This window comes from Petaurus breviceps, unplaced genomic scaffold, assembly GCF_028583685.1.
Source record: "Petaurus breviceps papuanus isolate PSGF00001 unplaced genomic scaffold, PetGlider_PUasm1.0 90654, whole genome shotgun sequence".
Classification (NCBI taxonomy): Eukaryota; Metazoa; Chordata; class Mammalia; order Diprotodontia; family Petauridae; genus Petaurus; species Petaurus breviceps.
In genome coordinates this window covers 5,180,296-5,200,216 of record NW_027187301.1, presented here as the reverse complement: position 1 = coordinate 5,200,216, position 19,921 = coordinate 5,180,296, and the positions used below count along the sequence as shown (strand labels likewise).

The 19,921-nt window shown below is 36.8% G+C and overlaps 1 protein-coding gene across 1 annotated transcript in view; it reads left to right on the top strand.

Moving 5' to 3' along the window:
- OSBPL11 (oxysterol binding protein like 11) overlaps positions 1-19,921 on the top strand; it is a 103,470-nt gene that overhangs the window by 13,598 nt on the left and 69,951 nt on the right. The window contains exon 2 of the mRNA XM_069064977.1: positions 1,015-1,083. Within this exon, the coding sequence (XP_068921078.1) occupies positions 1,015-1,083 (69 nt within the window). The remainder of the gene's footprint in view (positions 1-1,014; positions 1,084-19,921) is intronic.

Genomic DNA, 19,921 nt, shown 5'->3' with positions numbered 1-19,921 from the left:
CTTCTTTGCCACCACTGAAAGAGTTGCTATAAATATTTTTGTATGTATAGGTCCTTTTCCTTTTTAATCTCTTGGGGATATAGACCTACCTAGTAGTGGTATTTCTTGATCAAAGATCATAGTTTCAAATTGCTCTACAGAATGGTTGAATCAGTATATAACTTCACCAACAGTGCATTAGTGTTTCACCCAATTAACAATTTCTAAAAGTTGTGTAAAAGGCTTGATTTTCTGGGTGCCATTTAGTTGAAACTTTAATATTACAAGTAGAGGAAATCTTTTATTTATAGAATATTTACATAATTACTTGGTGACAGTTTAAGGGTTGACAACCCTATTTATTTGGAATTCTTAATATAAATGACTAAAATTAATGAAGGAACCCCTTTATTAAAAGATATCCTCAAGGTGCCACAAATGCTTTTTTATAAGCAGAGGGGAAGTTTCTAATAGTGGAGTAAGAACTTATTTCAGGACCAATGAAATTTGTAATTTCTTTTAGCATTGACATTAATATGACAGCATGGAATTGTAGAGAGAGAGCTCTTCCCAGATTCAAGAACACCCAGATTCACATCATACCTCTGATTCTATAACTCTCAGTACTTCACTTCCCTAGGAAGTTAAGCAACTCTCAAAGACTATTGTTTGCACAACAGTTTCTGATATGCATGTTTCCTTAGTAGAAATTCCCTGCACCAATGAAATTATAGTTCTGGACAAAAAAAGAAAGCATTGACTTTGCCTTTGCTATATTTTTAAGTCATTCCATTAATATAACCAGACATTGTTTGAAAAATGCCGATTAAGCAAAGTTCTGTGGCTATAAGCTTTGTTAAACTAAATGTCTGAGGTTTTTTAAAATGACTATACACTTTTCTTCTAATATTATTTGAGCCATTTATAGACAATATAGCTGACCATAGCTGTTTGCACAGCTGCATAGTATGCTTCTTGGGATTTCTTTTGATTTTCAGTGTTTTATGGCTGATACTTTTCTTATTTTTGAAACAGTGATCACATGGAAAATGTTTGTGGCTATCTGATGAAATATACCAACCTTGTCACTGGCTGGCAATACCGGTAAGTTATATATTTTTTTGTATCAGTTTTTTCTGCTTATAAGATAGAGTAATGGAAAGGGTAGTGGGACTGATCATTTTTGCATATTTTGAATGTAGAGTCAGCAATTTTCAATGATATTATTCTAAGTCTTCATTATTTACTCCCTGGCATTCTGCTGTATGGTAGAGAGATCAGATAATGCTAATCGTCTTTGCGCAACACTTTTCATGCCACACTAATTTTGCGTATCTACATATTGTTCTCCCTGAGAAACCACCCCTGTGATAAGCATTGATAAAGGGGACTGTTAGGAGGAAAGGATTGTTGGAAGAATAATGAACTCTGAAACTTTTTCTGTAAAACTGGTTGCTATCCCCAAGGTCTAATAGCCAAATGTTCAGTACTGTATTATTACTATTAGTACTAATGTACTAACTTTATTCTTTTGGATTCGGAATGTCTTTCTTTCTCTGGGAATTCCCTTTCTCTGTCATAGTAGTATTGAATACAACTATTTACAACAACTTTAACAAATTTATGTAAACTTTCTTACTAGAAGACTAAGATAAAAAGCAAATAGATTTGTATGCTTGATATGTAAAAGTGGATTATAACTCATACATCTTTTTATGTACTTCTAACTTCACATATTCATCACCAGAAACTCATCTTGGTTCCCCAAATTTTTGTTTTCTGAAGAGCTTTCCATTCTTGCAAATACTTTTGTCCATATTTTGATATTCCCTATATCTTCATCATAAAATCATCTTCAGCTTTAACCTTCTAAACCTGAATGCCCAAAAATAGTATTTCCATATATATAGAAGAAGAGAAAAAGAGAATTTTCTTTTGGAACTGTAAGTCTATCCATTCCATGCTGCTTGGTTTTTTTTTTCTTCTTTCTGTTATACAATAAAGCCTACATTTTACTTTCAGAACTGTCTTCCTTTTCTGTTTCCTTCTGGACTTCCTTCTATTTTAAAAAAGTTAAAATTCCCACTCCTCTCCCAACCACCACCTTTATTGGCATCATTATTGCAAAACTCCTCTCTCCCAACTCTTCCCCTTTTAAAAACAGAAAGAAAAACAAATCCTCCTTGTAACAATTAATGTAGTCAAGCATAATGACTCTATCCAATAGCCATATCCAAAAATGTATATATATCATGTCTATCACCTCTCTCTCAGGAGCAGACTAACATGCTTTCATCATAGGTCCTTTAGAGACATGGTAGGTGATTGATTGATTTGATCTTAAGTTCTTAAGTCTTTCAAAGTTGGTTCTATTTATAGTCTTCCTATATCTGTGTAAATTGTTTTGCCCCTGCCTGCTTCACTCTGCATTAGTTCATACTATTTTGGATTCTCTGAAATGATCTTTGTCACAATTTCTTACTGTGCAGTAATATTCCATCCATTATATTCACATACACAATTTATTTCACTACTCCCCCAGTTGTCCAAGAAGCATTTTGACACCCCATTAGATTCTTCCCTTTCACTTCCCCTTTCTTCTTCCTTATCCCTCCCCTTTGTCTTTCTTTACCCCCCCGCCTCACTTATTTCTCTGTTGACTTTGATGTATTTTAAAATTATGTATGTATGTGTTGTCTGCTTTCATTTCAGAAAGCTGCCATTCATCTCATGCCCACTTCACCCAACCTCTTCCTCTCTGTTTATATAGCCTTTTTCTTTCACACTCTATTTTTGAGAAGTAGCAAGTTTCACCTTTTTTACACTAGTATATTCTTTTTCTCTTTTTCACCTTTTTAGACCCTCAGAACAGAATAAATCCATTCCCTTAGTACTCTTTGAAGATTTTTATGTCTCTGAAAGAATACTGGTTACTTCTCCCCCAGATTCTAATATAAACATTTAAGAGATAAAAGAAAACTAACACCAAAGTTACAATAATTTTTTTGTCTTTTTTTTTTTTGAGTGGGGAAGGCAGGGCAATTGGGGTTAAGTGACTTGACTAAGGTCACACAGCTAGTAAGTGTTAAGTGTCTGAGACTGAGTTTGAAACTCAGGTCCTCCTGACTCCAGGGCTGGTGCTCTATTTACTGTGCCACCTAGCTGCCCTAAAATAGTTATAATAATTAACAAAATTTAATGACTTAACGAGATGAATGAATGAATAAGCATTTAAGTAAAACAAAATCCTTATGACAAATATACATCATCAAGCAGGACAAATTCCTGAATTGTTCATATCCAAAAATGCATGTATCATCTTTAACACATCACCTCTTTTGTTATGTGGGAAGCATAATTCATCATTAGTTCTTTGGAGTCATAGGTGATATCATTGGTCAGAGTTCTTAATGAAGTTGTTATAATATTGTTATAAATGTCTTTATAATGCTATTGTATAGCTTATGAACAAGTGCTTAGCACTGAAGATACTAATAGAAAATTCAAATACAGCTATTGGAAAAAGCAGGGAATGGGCATGAGAGTTAGAGTGGAGTGAGTTTTCTCCTATGGGAGTAGGAATGGAGGTGAGAAGGGAAAATGAGGAATCCTTGTGGTGCTTCCTGGCCCTTGGGTACCTCTTGGGGTCTAATATGTAGGGTAAGGGAGAGAGAAGAGTCAAACTTGACACTTGGGTAACTAGAAAATAGTGGTACCATGAACAGAAATAGGGCTGAAATCAGACTTAACAGTATATTGGAATGTACTTAGAGGAAAACATCCAACAGAAAACAGTACGAATAAAGTACTATAAATTCTTTACTCTTCAGCAGGTTCTTCCTGGAATTTGTGTGCCTTTTGTTTCATGTTTAGAGAGGCAACATGTTGTATGGGAAGGAGTGTTATACTTAAAGTCAGGAGGACTTAGGTTCCTATCCTAACTTTGACATTTACTAGTTCTGTGGTACCAGGAAAGTTATTTTACCTCTCTGAACCTCAGTTTACTCTTCTGTGAAATGGGTATAAGAGTACCAGCTCTCTAACAAAATTTTGTGATGATCAAATGATACTGTTTGTTTGAAATATTTTTAAGACTCTTTGCAAACCTTAAAGTGCTAGACAAATGTTAGCTGTGTAATCTCATTATTCCTATTATGTATGTGATCAGACTTAAAGACAGTGATATTGAGAATGAGAATACATTCAAGGGGGAAGTTTGCCATCCTAGAATTCCATGTACTACCAAGGCAAGGAATCTCACCATATGTACCAACATACCATATGTACCAACAGGCCCACACATCAATTTAGGGAGGTGAGGATAGGAAACATTTACCACTACAATAAAAAAGTGACCCTGAAAGGGGGCAGAATATGTCAAAGAGGAATTACTCTGGCACTTTTAGTAATTTATCTCCTGATCTTTATATGTACTATTCTCTCTGACTTAAAAACATGACTCTGCCTCTCAGATTTCTTCTGTCGCTGCCTCTTTGGATTTGGTGTTTCTAAGAAATTCTGGTTCTTAACTTGGCCTAACTACTCCCCCTCCTTCTGCCCCTCGGCTGAGACCTCAGCACGCCACTCCAGTATCTTTGCCAAGAAAACCCCAAATGTAGTCATGTAGAGTCAGATACATCATCAGAAACAACTGAATAATGAAAAAGTTCAATCCCACCTTTGTTTCAAGTATATGATACTATTTGGATAGTGATAGACTAATTGCGACCAAAAGATAATTCACTGGAATTTCCATCACTGCCAAATAACCACCTGCTTATTCCTAAAAGAAACCTTCTTCCTCTGTTGCCTTTTTTCTGACATTTCTGTTTGAGGATGCAAGTTAACTTCATGAATTTGGATTCCACAATTGAGAGCCCTCCAGGCTAAGATCCATGGCTTATCACTCTCAGGTGGACGAACCGAAGGACCACACATATGAAACATTAGTTCTCTACATTTTGCTGTCATAGTACCAGGGTAACCTGTTGCACAGCACAGAATTTTCTTATAGTTACTTGGTATGTTTATTTACTAAAAACAAACCCATTTATGTGAACTATGGCTTTCATCCTTATTTTTCCCCTTGGCTTCAGCTTGTGAAATATGGTTTCCACAGTCATTCTTGACTAACAATGAGATACGTTTCCCACTGCTTTGGTTGCATCCCAGAAGTTTTAGTATGTTTCATTGTCATCTTCTTGGATGAAATTATCTATTGTTTTTATGATTTCTTTTTGATTCCCTAATTCTTTAGGATTGATTTTTGTCACCAGCTAGTTTTGGTACTTTCTTCAAAGACCCTTTGTTGCATATAATTCTCTTGTATTGTGGTCAGTAAAGGATGCATTTAATGTTTCTGTGTATTGAATTTATGAAGTTTGGGTTAATTTTTATAAAGGTAACACATATTGCTGAAGAACATGTGTATCCCTTTTGATTATCATTTAGTAATCATCATAGATCTATAATAACTAGCTTTTCTAAAATTCTATTCAGAGGCATCTAGGTGGCACAGTGAATAGAGTGCTAGACCTCGAATCAAGAAGACCTAAATTCAGATCCTCCCTGAGACACTTAACTAACTGTGTGACCCTAGATAGTTAACTTAAACTCTTGTCTGTTTCAGTTTCCTCAACTGTAAAATGTAATTAATAATAGCACTTACTTCCCAGGGATGTTATCAAATGAGATATTTGTAAGCTCTTAGCACAGTACCTGGCACATAGTGTATAATAAATGGTTATTTCCTTCCTTCTTTCATCCTTAACTGCTTTATTCTTTATCTTATTGGATCTATATAGGTCTGAAAGAGTACATTGAGGAAGGACAGTATTATAGGAGTACAGTAATATAGAAGTACTTCTCAAAGGAGTACAGTATTATAGTTTTACTTTCTATTTCCTCCTGCAAATAGCTTAACTTTTTATTTTATGTCTTTTGATATATCTATATTGATATTGATGTTAATTTTCTGTGGTACCTTTGAGCTAATGTAGTTTCCCTATTTGTATCTTCTAATCAAGTCTACTACTGTTGTCTTTTTTTTAATTAAATTTTATGTTTATTTTTAGTTTGCATCATTCATTTCCACAATATTTTGAGTTAAAAATTTTCTCCCTGTCTTTCCCCTACCCACCACCCCAAAACAGCTATCCCACTGTTTACGCCGTCCCCCAGTCTACTCTCTTCTATATCCTCCTCCATCCCCCCTCTGACTTTCCAGTAGGGCAAGATGGATCTCTATACCCTAGTGCCTGTATATCTTATTTCCCAGTTGCATGTAAAAATAATAATAACAATATCTTTTTTTAAACATGTGATTTTAAAACTTTGAATTCCAGATTCTTTCCCTTCCTTCCTCGTCACCCACCCTTACTGGAAAGATTCGCAATTCAATATATGTTGTACATGTGTAGGTATGCAAAACATTTCCATAGTGGATATATTGTGAAAGACTGACTATATTTCCCTCCATCCTATACTGCCCTTCACTTGTTCTATTCTCTACTTTGATCCTGTTCCTTTTCAAAAGTGTATGCTACTAACCCCCCCCCCCACGTGCCCTCCCCTCCATCATTCCCCCTCTCATCCCCTTCCCCCTACTCTCCTGTAGGGTAAGATACCCTATTTAGTGTATATGTCATTCCCTTCCTAAGTCAAATTCAATGAGAGTAAGGTTGACCCATTCCCTTTTGCCTTCTTGTTCTTCCCTTCTATTATAACAGTTTTCCCTTGCCTCTTCTGTATGAGATAATTTACCCCAGTCTGTCTCTTCCATCTCCTCTCATTATATTCCTCTCTCACCTCTCAATTTTACCTTTTAAAATATCATCCCTTTCTATTTAATTGGTTCTGTGCCCTCTGTCTATGTATACTTGCACAAATATATACACATACTCACATATGTTTTCATACGCCCATATACCCTCCTATATAGACATATATATGTATGTATATATATATATATTTCTATTCCCTTCAACTATTCTCATATTGATTAAAGTTTCATAAGTTACAAGTATCATTTTTCCATGTAGGAATGTAAATAGTTCAACTTTGATAAGTTCCTTATGATTTCTTTTCCCTGTTTACCTTCTTATGCTTCTCTTGCTTCTTGTGTCTGAATGTCATATTTTCTATTCAACTCTGTTTTTTTCATCAAGAATGCTTGAAAGTCCTCTATTTCATTGAATTACTATATTTTCCCCTGAAACATGATATTCAGTTTTGCTGGGTAGGTGATTCTTGGTTTTAATCCCAGCTCCTTTGACCTCCAGAATATCATATTCCAAGCCCTTTGATCCCTCAATGTAGAAGCTGCCAGATCCTGATTGTGTTTCCACAATATTCAAATTGTTACTCCCTGGCTGCATGTAATATTTTTCTCCTTGCTCTAGGAACACTGGAACCCAGCTATAATATTCCTAGGAGTTTTCTTTTTGGGGTCTTTTTCAGGAGGTGATCGGTGGATTCTTTCAGCCTCTATTTTGCTCTCTGGTTTGAAAACATCATGGCAATTTTCCTTGAGAATTTCTTGAAGGATGATTTCTAGGTTCTTTTTTTGATCATGGCTTTCAGGTAGTCCAATAATTTTTAAATTATCTGCCCTGGATCTATTTTCCAGGTCAGTGGTTTTTCCAATGAAATATTTCCCATGGCCTATTTTTTATTTGTTTGGATCTGTCTAATATTATCTTGATTTCTCATAAAGTCACTAGCTTCCATTTGCTCCAGTCTAATTCTGAAGGAATGATTCTCTTCAGTGGGCTTTTGAGATTTTTTTTCCATCTGGCAAATTCGGCTTTTTAAGGCATTAAATTTTCCTCATTGCCTTTTTGAGCCTCTTTTGCTATTTGAGTTAATCTATTTTTTAAGGTATTATTTTCTTCAGTCAGGTGGTTGACTTTCTTTTCATGATTTTCTTGCATCATTCTCATTTCTCCTGCCAGTTTTTCTCCACTTCTTTTATTTGGTTATCAAAATCCTTCTTAAGCTCCTGTGTAGCCTGTATCCAGTTCATATTTTTCTTGGAAGCTTTTGCTGCAGGAGTTCTGACTTTATTGTCTTCCTCCTATTCCATGCTTTGATCCTTTTTGTCCCCAAAATAGGAATCTAAAGTCGGATTGCTGTGCTTGCTTTGCTTTCTTTGCTTGTTCATGTTTCCATTCAATTACTTGACTTTTGAGCTTTTTGCCACAGTAGAACTCAGAGGAGAACTTTGTCCCAAATCACTGGGGTTTTTGCAGCTGCCAGAGCTATTAGTTGGGTGCCCTCTCTGAAGCCTCCACAGGCTCTGGCACCTGGTCACACACCCCAGGACCTCCACCCAAGACAGTGCTCCAGATCCAAGCAGGTTAAAGCAAGAGTGATTACTCCTCAGAATGGTTGCTTTGTCCCCCTAGTATTTGCAGGCCAGGAGCTCTGAACCAGCCATGTGATGGTGGCCACCACCCCTCAGCCGCTTCTTCTTCTGGGAGCAGAGGCTGTTCCACACTCCGGGACCTCCTGTTCACAAAGTTCATACTGACTTCTCACTTTGTCTTTGGCATTTATAGGTTGATAATTCTGGAAATCACCATAGCTGCTCATGATCTACTCTCCCCATGTCCCTCCAGCCAGGGCTGGTTGGGGGCCACCCTGAGGCTAAAACCCTGGGCTCCTGCAGGGCTGGGCTGTGCTCCTAGTGCATTGCAGTGGACCTTTCCTGTCCACCTGCTGGGCTGCTTTCAGCAGGAGATTTGTTTCTCTCTGTCACTTTGTGGGTTCTGTAGCCCTAAAGTTTGTTTAGAGTCATTTTTTTATAGGTATTTGAGGTGGTTATGGAGGGAGCACACAGAGTTTTCCTGCTTCTTTACTGCCATCTTTGCTCCACCCCTTCTACTGTTATCTTATCTGTCATGACTGTCACCCCCTGCTTTTGTGAGTTCATCTGAAACATAATAGATTTCCCTTCAGTCCCTCCATAAAAATCTATATGAATTTTTATTTCAAGTGAGTTTTATGAAAACAGCTTATTGTTGGATACTGCTTTCTAATCTATTTTCCTTTCTTCATATTATGAGTAGATTCATCCCATTCATGTAATGATTATGGCTGTTAATTGTCTATTCCCTCAGCCCATCCTTTTCAATGTTTTCTTCTCCTTTATTCATATCCCTTTCTTATTAAAAAGAGGGTAGAGAGCATTTTCAATACTAGTCTTCTATACTTGATGCAGTCTATTCCCCGAAGTTCTTCTCTTCCCCTTGCTGAAACTCTGATTGAAGGTTTTCACTTTTCTCTTTCGTGTTAAACCTCACTTTCACTATCCACTCTTTGAGGTTGCAGTTTGTTTTGCTTGAGTAATCCTTCCCTGTTAGTTCTCTTCTCCTTTCTCCTAGTTCCTACTTCTTTTCGAGGTGAGTTAGAGGAAATACACATTTTTTGTGCTCATACTTGTGTGTGTGTGTTTGTGTGTTCTCACATGTGCTACCCACACACATACATATTTGAGTATGCGTACATTTTTTACTCTCCTTTGTCCAGCTAGAAAGTTAGATAAAAGTGAAAATCAAATGATGTCTGCTTATTTCACCTCTTCTTCAATGTATATAATATCTGTTTACAAGCCCCCATTATGCCACATAGTAATTTCCAATTCCTTACTCCGTTTTTGCCTCATTTTTTCTTATTTCAGATCATGAAACATAACAGAATCACTCCCAGATCAACTTATTAGTGTTCTACCTGACACAACACAAAAACTAGCAGTGTGACCTTGGGCAAGTCACTTAACCCCAATTGCCCTCCAAAAAGCAAAAAAAAAAAATGTATTAGGGTTCTGGGGCAGCTGGGTGGCATAGTGAATAAAGCACCGGCCCTGGAGTCCAGAGGACCTGAGTTCAAATCCAGCCTCAGACACTTGACACATTTACTAGCTGTGTGACCTTGGGCAAGTCACTTAACCCCAACTACCTAGCCTTCCCCTCTCCCCCCCCAAAAAAAAAGATATTAGGGTTCTGAGGACACATGAGATTGTAAACAGTTCATTGTTGTATAGGCTCTTCCAGCTGATCAAATGTATTATTTACCTTTCTGTGTCAGAGTTTCTGCTCAGTTCTGGCATTTTAATCAGCAATTCTGAAAAGTTCTCTTTCATTAAGGGTTCATTTTTTTTCCCCATCTAGGATACTACTCAATTTTGACAAGTAAGTTATTCTTGGCTTTTTGTCTTTTGCTTTTTATAATATTTTGTTCCAAGGTCTCCTCTCCTTTAATAGTGACAACTGCTAAGTCTTTGTGTGGTCTTCACCATGGTTCCTTGGTACTTGAACTTTTTTCTTCCTAGCACTTCTGTGTCTCTTTGATAGTGAATCTCTGGATTTGGACTTTGACATTCCCAGAAGTTTTAAATTTTTGGATTTCAATAGGTCACAAGTAACTTCTTTTATTTTCACTTTGCCTCCTGGTTCTAATGATCTGTGCAGCTTTCATTCATTATTTTTTGAAATAATGTTTTCTTTTTTAGTCAGGATTTTCATGTAGTCTAGTCATACTTAGATTTTTTAAAATTTAATTTATTTTTAGTTTTCAACATTTATTTTTTACAAATTTTAAACTTTTTCCTCCCCCCTTCATTCTCCCTTCTTCCCCAAGAAAGCCTGTAATCTGTTATCAACTTTACATATACATTCCTATTATAAACATATTTTTACATTAGTCATGTTATATAGAAGAATTATAGCAAATGGGAGAAACCATGAGAAAGAAAAAACAAAAAAGAAAATCATCTGCTTTGCTCTGTATTCAGACTGGTTCTTTCTCTGGATGTGGATGGCATTTTCTATCATGAGTCCTTTGGAAATGTTATAGGTCTTTACATTGCTGAGAAGGGCTAAATCTATCAAAATCAATCATTGTAGACTGTGACTCTTATTGTGTACAGTGTTCTCCTGGTTCTCCCCACTTTACTCTGCATCAGTTCGTATAAAGCTTCCCAGGTTTTTCTGAAGTTACTTTTTCATCATTTCTTATAGCACAATAGTTATTCCATTATATTCATATACCACAACTTGTTCAGCCATTCTCCAGTTGATGGGTATCCCCTCAATTTCCAGTTCTTGGCCACCACAAAGAGAGCTGCAATAAATATTTTTGTACATGTGGGTCTTTTTTTCCCATTTTTCTGATATCTTTGGGATACAGTCCTAGAAGGGGGATTGATGGGTCAAAGGATGTGCACATTTTTATAGCCCTTTGAGCATAGTTCCAAATTGCTCTCCAGAATGGTTGTATCAGTTCACAGCTCCACCAGCAATGAATCAGTGTTCCAACTTTCCTACATCTTCTCCAACATTTATCATTTTCCTCTTTTGTCATGTTAGTTAATCTGAGGTGTGATGTGGTACCTCAGAGTTGTTTTGATTCGCATCTCTCTAATCAATAGTGATTTAGAGCATTTTTTCATATGACTGTAGCTTTAATTTCTTCCTCTGAAAACTGCCTGTTCATATCCTTTGACCCTTTATTAATTGGGGAATGACTTGTATTCTTGTACATTTGACTCAGTTCTCTATATATTTTAGAAATGAGACCTTTATCAGAGACACTAGTTGTAAAAATTCCCAGTTTAGGGGTGGCCAAGTGGTGCAGTGAGTAAGAGCGCTGGCCCCGGCAACAGGAGACCCCGGATTGGTTCCGGCCTCAGATACTTGGCACCCACACAAAATAATTGGCTGTGTAACTTTGAGCAAGTTACTTAACCCCAATTTCTTAAAAAAAAAAATTCCCAGTTTTCTGCTTCCTTCCTATCTTGTTTGCATTGATTTTGTATAAAATCTTTTCAATTTAATGTACTTAAAATTATTCATTTTGCATTTCATAATGTTCTCTATTTCTTGTTTGGTCATAAATTCCTCTGTTCTCCATAAATCTGACAGATAAACTATTCCTTGCTCCCCTGAATTGTTTAAAGTATCAGTCTTTATATCTAAATCATGTACCCATTTGGACTTTATTTTGGTATATGGTGTCAGATGTTGGTCTGTGCTCAGTTTCTGCAAATTGTTTTCTAGTTTTCTCAGCAGTTTTTCTCAGATAGTGAGTTCTTATCCCAGAAGCTGAAGTCTTTGGCTTTATCAAACAAGTAGATTGCTATGATCATTGATTACTGTGTCTTGTGTACCTAACCTGTTCTGCTAGTCTACCCCTCTTTCTTTCTTTCTTTATTTTTTTTTGCTTTTTGGAGGGGGGAAGGCAGGGTACTTGGAGTTAAGTGACTTGCCCAAGTTCACACAGCTAGTTTTGTGTTAAGTGTCAGAGGCCAAATTTGAACTTGCGTCCTTTTGACTCCAGGGCTGGTGCTCTATTCACTGCATTACCTAGCTGCCACTGTACTCCTGTTTCTTAATACCAAGTGGTTTTGATGATTGCTGCTTTATAATACAATTTAGGATTCCATTTCTTTTCATTAATTCCCTCAATATTCTGAACCTTTTGTTCTAGATGAATTTTGATATTTTTTCTAGCTCTATAAAATAATTTTTTGGTCATATTTAGATTTTTTTTTCTATTTGTGTCCCAGAACATTTGTTTTTTATTAGATATACACCTTATATTTTCTTCTTTTTTTTTTAGTTTTTATATTTTCTTGCCATTTCTTGTTTCAAAGTAACTTATTTCTGTTTGGTCCATTGTAATTTCCAGAAAGTCCCTTACTTAAAGTTTTTATCATTACCATCATTATGATTAATAATAATAACAGCTAGTATTTGTGTAGTACCCAGAGATTTGCAAAATACTTTACTGATTATTTTCTTCCTCGATCTTCACAAAACAGGTAAGTACTGTAATTATCTCCATTTTAGAGATTAGGAAACTGAGACTAGGAGAGGTTAAGTTATTTGTCCAGTGTCGACATTAAATATCTGAGACTGAGCTTCAACTCAGGTTGTCCTGAATATAGGTCAAACACTTTATCCTGTGCCACCTTGGGCCTTCTGTGTTAAACTTTTTTCTCCTTTTAAGTCTTTACTCTGGACGACTCATTTCTTTTCCATTTCTTTCTAGAGCAGCAGTTGGCAACCTATTATTGCATAGTTTGTTTTTCTAGGGTTCAGGAACTAAGAATAGATTTTACATTTTAAAATAAAATTTTATTGTACTCAAAAATGTAGACACCATTCTTAGTTAAAAAGCCTTACAAAAAACTGGTGAGGGGAAGGGGGGGGCAGGCCAGATTTGGCCTTCAGCCTCTAGTTTGCTGACAACAGCTCAAGAATCCTAATTTTATTTATATCCTTTATAATATTTATATTATATTTTATTTATATCTTCATTTCTTCCAGGAATTCTAATTTTCCTCATTACTAAGCTGTGTTTTTGTTCACAGCTTTACCTTTAGATGTTTTGGAATCACTCACTTTTTTGTTTATTCATTTTTCTCATTTCCAGAATTGAGACTTGAAGTATGTGGCCTGTTTGGTCCTAATCTGTATTATCTAGAATTCTAAGACTGCTTCCTCTGGAACTTGAACTCAAGGACTTCAGGGTGGCTGAATACAGAGAGCTATAAACTCTGAAGGTACTAAGATGTCTATGGTGTAGTCTGCTGCCTGCCTGGCCTGAACTTTGTAAGTGACACAGGACCAGGCTGGACCCTAATTGGAGCTCTAGCAGATAGTTGCTGATCCCACAGCTTCTGTTGCTGTGTTGAAAGGCTCAGAATGACACAGCTGTAGACTCACTCCAGATAAGTAGGAGTTCCCTGTCCAGGGTACAAAGCTGTAGTCCCCAACTGCTACCCCTTTCCAGTGTTGTTAGACCTCTGGCTAGTTCCCTCTGCCTAACTGAACTGGGAAAAGGCACCCACTAAAGTTTGTTCTTGGATTTCTATTTACTGCTTACTCTGGTGTTCTTTCTCAATCTTTCCTGGAGCATTGTGTAAGAGATCTGGGTTGTACTATCATTCTGACTGTCCTCATTCTAGTTCTTGTATTTGACTAGTAATATACCCTATTAGGAGCCAGAGTGGTTGTAAAGAGAAGCTGACTACCATTCTACTCCTGGGGAGCCCCTGGATGTCAGAACAAATTCTTACTGCTTATAATCTCTTCATCTGTCAAACTGGTAGCTTTTTCTGATGACTGTTATGGCCTGCCATCTAGGATTACTATTCTTAGTGTCCAGTCTGTATTTGACTGGTTCTTAGCATATGATTAGGTTACCATTGACCCTGATCTGTATCCCCTATTGATTTTTCCACTTCTGTTACTGATAGAGAAATAAGTAGAATATTTCATCCAGGTGATTGTCTTAAGCATGTAGAGGCAACAATGCCAGTGAGGAAAGGACCAAGGAAATATCACATGATATGCATGTTCCAGAGTTTGTAGGAGTCTTCTATTAGTGCTATATTACTAAGCCATGAGTTTTGTAAAGACAGTGTATTAGTAGGGATGGTGTCTTTATCATAATTCTAACAATGCAGCAAGACAGTGAAGGAAATCAGAGCATGTACCCACATGTCAGAGAACAGAAAAGGTGGGAAATGTTCTGTCCACAAGAAAAGGACAAAGCTTCATGGAAGGAGAATGATTGCATCAGACATAGTGCCATTTCACTAGTATTTCTGAAATTATGTTCTTGACTTCCACATAACTCTTCCCTTAAATCCCTACTCCAGTTCCAGTTTCCTACCCCAGTCTCAATCCTTTGGATTGATACTGCTAAGAAACTTAAACCATTCCAGGTCTTTGCTTTATTCTTTGCCTTCAATACCAGTCATCTTGTCCCTTAACACCGAGTTTCCATGATTACCCTAATGAACAGCATGTTTCATACCCCCATGGATCCAACAGGAATAATTGTTTTCTGCCTAGTACAAAATATCTTAAGCAAAGAAATCTTCTGTTAATAATTAATATTAGTAATAATTAGATATTTGGTTCCTTGGTTAGAGAAGTAATTACAATTCCATACAGACTTATCATGTAGTCTTCTGTTTAGTATTATGAGACTGCAGTGATAAATTATTTTGTTCATCTAATTCTTATTCAGAGAAAAGACCAATAAGCAATTACTTTCCCACATCTAGATTTTTTTGTGCATAAAGCTTTTCACCCTGACATCCAGGTAGCTTACAATTAGATGCTATCAAATGGGTCCATTAAAAAAATTGAAGGCAAAAATTTGCCTCTAGACATCTGGGAACTGTATGCATACAAGTTGAAGAGTTTTATTTATTTTTTAAAGACACACCACTTTAGTCAGGAAGCTGGATATGGATTAAGTTGTATAATATTCTACTAGTATTGTGGTATGTCTGCTAGGCTTAACACATTATTTTACAAAGAGTTGAAAGTGCAGAGGGCAGTGGAGAGTTACATGGTAAATGTGAGCAAATTTTGGCAAATAATCATTGAGGAACTTTAAAGCGGCACAGGAATAAAAGATATTATCAGGTAAACCTTATGATAGGCAGAGAAAATGGGTTGGTCACCTGACAAGGGGTGACTGGTAGACAGGCTGAGTGTTCCAGTATCTTTGTGAAATAAGGAAAAAGTGAGGAAGTCCCTAGCACATGAGAAGGGATTCCATGTGGTAGACTTATGGGAGAACCCAGACTTAGTAATATAGATTATGCAAGGAAATGGTAGAAATTATGCAAATTGTCACTGCAGGTTATGAAAATCTAGTACCTAATAAGACATAACTGGGGGCTAGAATTAGATGTTATATCAACCACTGCCTTTTATTAACTGACACATGAAAAATACTCTTACTAAAATATAGACCTCAGAACATCCTGGAGAAGTCAGGTAGTAAACTGTATTGGAATCAGACCATTATCATAGACCAAAATGTTGCCCACTTTTGTCTAGGCCTGTCTTCCATAAAGACTTAACATTTTAAATAGATGTTGGCATAACAAATATCAGCTACATGGAACAAAAAACTTTGTAGGGACATGGAAGAAATTAAAATCATATGAGAATAGGATTGAATAAATATTCCAATTCTCCTTTCTGATATTGGAGTTATAAAGTGCCTCTTTATAGAATGAGCTTTATGTCCAAATACTTTTTATTCATGAAAAAATAAATTATTTTGTTCACTCATGCAATAATCTATAGAACATAAAATAGAAAAGAATAATATACTAGTGACTTTGCCCTGGAACTGTATCTCTTTTCTTTTCTTTTTTTTTTTGGCTTTTAGGAGGGAGAAGGAAGGGCAATTGGGGTTAAGTGACTTGCCCAGCTAGTAAGTATGTCAAGTGTCTGAGGCCGGATTTGAACTCCGGTCCTCCTGACTTCACCTAGCCGCCCCTAGAATTGTATCTCAAAAGAGAAGGGAACAAGATAATAATAGTTAATATTTAGTTTGTACTTTGAAGTTTGAAAAAAAAACCACATACACACACATTATTTGGTCATTGATTTATTGAATCACTTTGTAACTGGGCTTATAGTTATCTTGTTGTCATGGCAAGAATTTTAGTTAACAGCTCTGTCGACTTACACTTAACACTGTGTACTTTGGGACCTTTCACTTTCTGACTCACAGCTCCCACTGAGGTTGAATAGCATCATCACTCAGGGGTTACCAGTAGCTCCCCTTACAAGCATTAACTTTCACAAGACTCAAAGTAGTGATTTTAGCTCAGAGATTGTCTGTCTTTTCAAGAGGGCTGTTTTTAGGCAACAATAACAACAACTTGTAATAGCGAACATTGATATGGTACTTACTGGGTGCCAGGCACTATGTTAAGCATTTTACAATTGTTGCCTCATTTGATCCTCACAGCCACACTGGAAAGTAGGTGCTATTATTAACCTCATTTTACAGATGAGGAAACTGAGGTAAGTAGGTTAAGTAACTTAAGGTCATATTTGAACTCAGGGTTTTCTGACTCCAAGCCCAGTGCTGTGTCCATTGTGATTGTGCTATGTCAGACTGGGATGGAGGCATCTTTTTCACAAACTTTAAATAAAGGGCCTCTGAGGAGCTAGCCTGGAAATGAAAGTCATCTAACTTCCTTTGATTCAGATCTCAGATATCCAGCTGGATTAATTGCTGATGCTTCCTACTCTCCATTTAAATGTTTAAAAAACATTCTCACAAAAAGTTATTAGAAAAATAATTTTCAAATCTGAATAACAAATGTAACCCTTGATTTGGATTCTTTTTCCTGTTCCTGGTTTCCACATATACAAGGAGCTCACTTTTCTGATTCATAGTTTGCAGATGAAACAGTAGTGTCCCCCAAGAATTGTCACTAACTTCTCTTATAAGCATTCACTTTCACAAGACTCAAAACATAAAAGTCTTATTTACAACTTAATAGACATGGAAAGGACTAGCATCTGATCCCATAGAGAGTTAAGACTCCATATAGTTCTCGTGTTTTATAGTACAGCTGCAAGGGGGAGAGGCCACTCACTGTCTCCTGTAGCTTCCTTTACTCCCAGCAGGTGCTGGTCACTCTCCCTAGATTTCTTTGCAGCTTTGCCTTCTTTGACCTCAGTAATAGTAACACTGCAACTTTGCTTCCTATAGCTCAGTAATAAGCACAGCTGTCCTGTATAACTTACTTTGCTGGCATTTCTGCAGTTGTAGAACTCTCCAGCAGATGGTGATCTTTGCTTGCCTATCCTAAGGAATCACCACTTCTTTAGCTCCCTGGCCAGTAGGCAGCAAGCCCTTGGGAGCCTCTGCTTTTGTCTTCAGCAATGTTTGCAGCTCAGAAACAGATCCTAGGCCAGGGTGCCTCTGATTAAAAAACAAAACAAAACCAAAATTTTTTCTCCTGTATCTTGGTCCCATAGCACCTATCCTTCCATGCCATAGGCCTCCTGGGGATGCTATGATTCTATTCCCTGCTTATACTGTTTCTGAAAAAGAGACTTTTATCTTCAACCCTACACTGTTTAGGATTTTTAGAGATTAAGGACTTTTTATCTCCCTCTTGTATCAGCATTCCTTAGCTCCTTGAGTTTTGTAGTTCGGGAACTATTTCTTCCTTACTGGTTCTCTTATCCCACTATCCCCTGCTTTCCTTCTGGGTATCCGGGTGGGCTTATTCACATTATTCCAGGACCACTTTGGGAAAGAGCTTTTAGATTCCAGAATCTAGAAGGAGGGAGGAATGGAATGGAGTTGAACTGAGGGAAGAGATTTGTAATCCTCTTGACATAACTACCTTAAAGATGGTAAAAAGTACCCACCCCCAGGTGAGAAAGAAGATTAGATTTTAAGGCTTGGTCATCGACTATGAACCTTAGCTCCCTTTTTATCCTGGTTTTACCTTTCAGAAACTCAAGCTGTCAGGCCAGAAGTTTGAATATTATATACTTCATAGGAAAATACATGAAATTTAATAATCTTATTGACAGGTTAAACTGATTTTTTTACTTTTCCTGTTTTACGGGATCATAAGCTCTTAGATTTAAGGCTAGAAGAGACCTTAGAGGTCATCGAGCACAACCCTCTCATTGTACACTTAAGAAACTGAGGCCCAGAGATGTTAAGTGACTTGCTTAGGATGATGCAGGGCAAGGCTGAGGTGAGATTGGAATCCTGGCCTTTCTGATTCAAAGTCAAACAATCTACCCTGACTACATTCCAACCCCACTTCATAAGAAATCTTTAGTAAGCAGTACAGCCATTCCTCTCACTCCTGGCTTTCCCGAGGTTGTTTGCAGGTAGTGTAAAAGAAATGAGTACAAAGGAAAACAACACACAAGAAGGAAAGGTGATCAAGGGAACAACATTCTAGGGGATTCTGAGTACATTAGACCTCAGGAAGGATGCCTTTTCCTTTGAGACAGGAGATAAGTAGGATGAGATGAGTGAAGATACATAGAAACTTTGAAGTTAAGAGGTGGGAAATTGAGGTAATGATCTTGTATCTCTCAGTAAAGAGGGTTGTGAAATCATTTACTGAGAAAGAAAAAGAAGGCACAAGATTTTGAGCAGGCCCTGTGAGGAATGTGACAGAAGTACGAAGAGAAGTGATAGTTGCCATTCTTTGCCATTCTTGTTTGTGCTTACACACAGGCTTCCTCTTAAATTTTTTTTTCCTTAGAGTTTGTGTTTATAAAACTAAGACTCGACTGTAGACATTATAAAATATTTGGGCATCTACCTGCCAAAGTAAACCTAAGACCTATATGAACACAACTACAAAACACTTTTCACACAAATAAAGTCAGATCTAACTAATTGGAAAGACATCAATTGCTCGTGGCTGGGTCGAGCTAATATAATAAAAATGACAATTTTACCTAAATTAAATTATATATTTAGTGCATACCAATTAATTTACCAAAAAACTACCTTATAGAGCTAGAAAAAATAGTAACAAAATTCACTTGGAAGGAACAAAAGGTCCAGAATATCAAGGGAATTAATGAAAAGAAATGCTAGGGATGGTAGACTAGCTATACCAGATTTCAGTCTGTATTATAAAGCAGCAGTCTTCAGAACTACTTGATACTGGCTGAGGAATAGAGGAGTGGATCAATGGAATAGATTGGGTACACGAGACTCAGCAGTCAATGACTATAGTAATCTACTGTTTGATAAACCCAAAGACCCCAGTTTTTGGCATAAGAACTCACTATTTGACAAAAACTGCTGGGAAAACTGGAATATAGTATGGCAGAAACTGGGCATAGACCATTATCTAATACCATATACCAAAATCAAGTCTAAATGGGTGCATGATCTAGGTATAAAGGCTGCTACTCTAAGCAGTCTGGGAGAGCAAGGAATAGTTTGCCTGTCAGATTTGTGGAGAGGGGAAGACTTTGTGACCAAACAAGAACTAGAGGGCATTATAAAATGCAAAATGGATAATTTTGATTACATTAAATTGAAACGCTTCTGTACGAACAAAGCCAATGTAACCAGGATTAGGAGGGAAGTAGAAAATTGGGAAAGAATTTTTACAACCTAT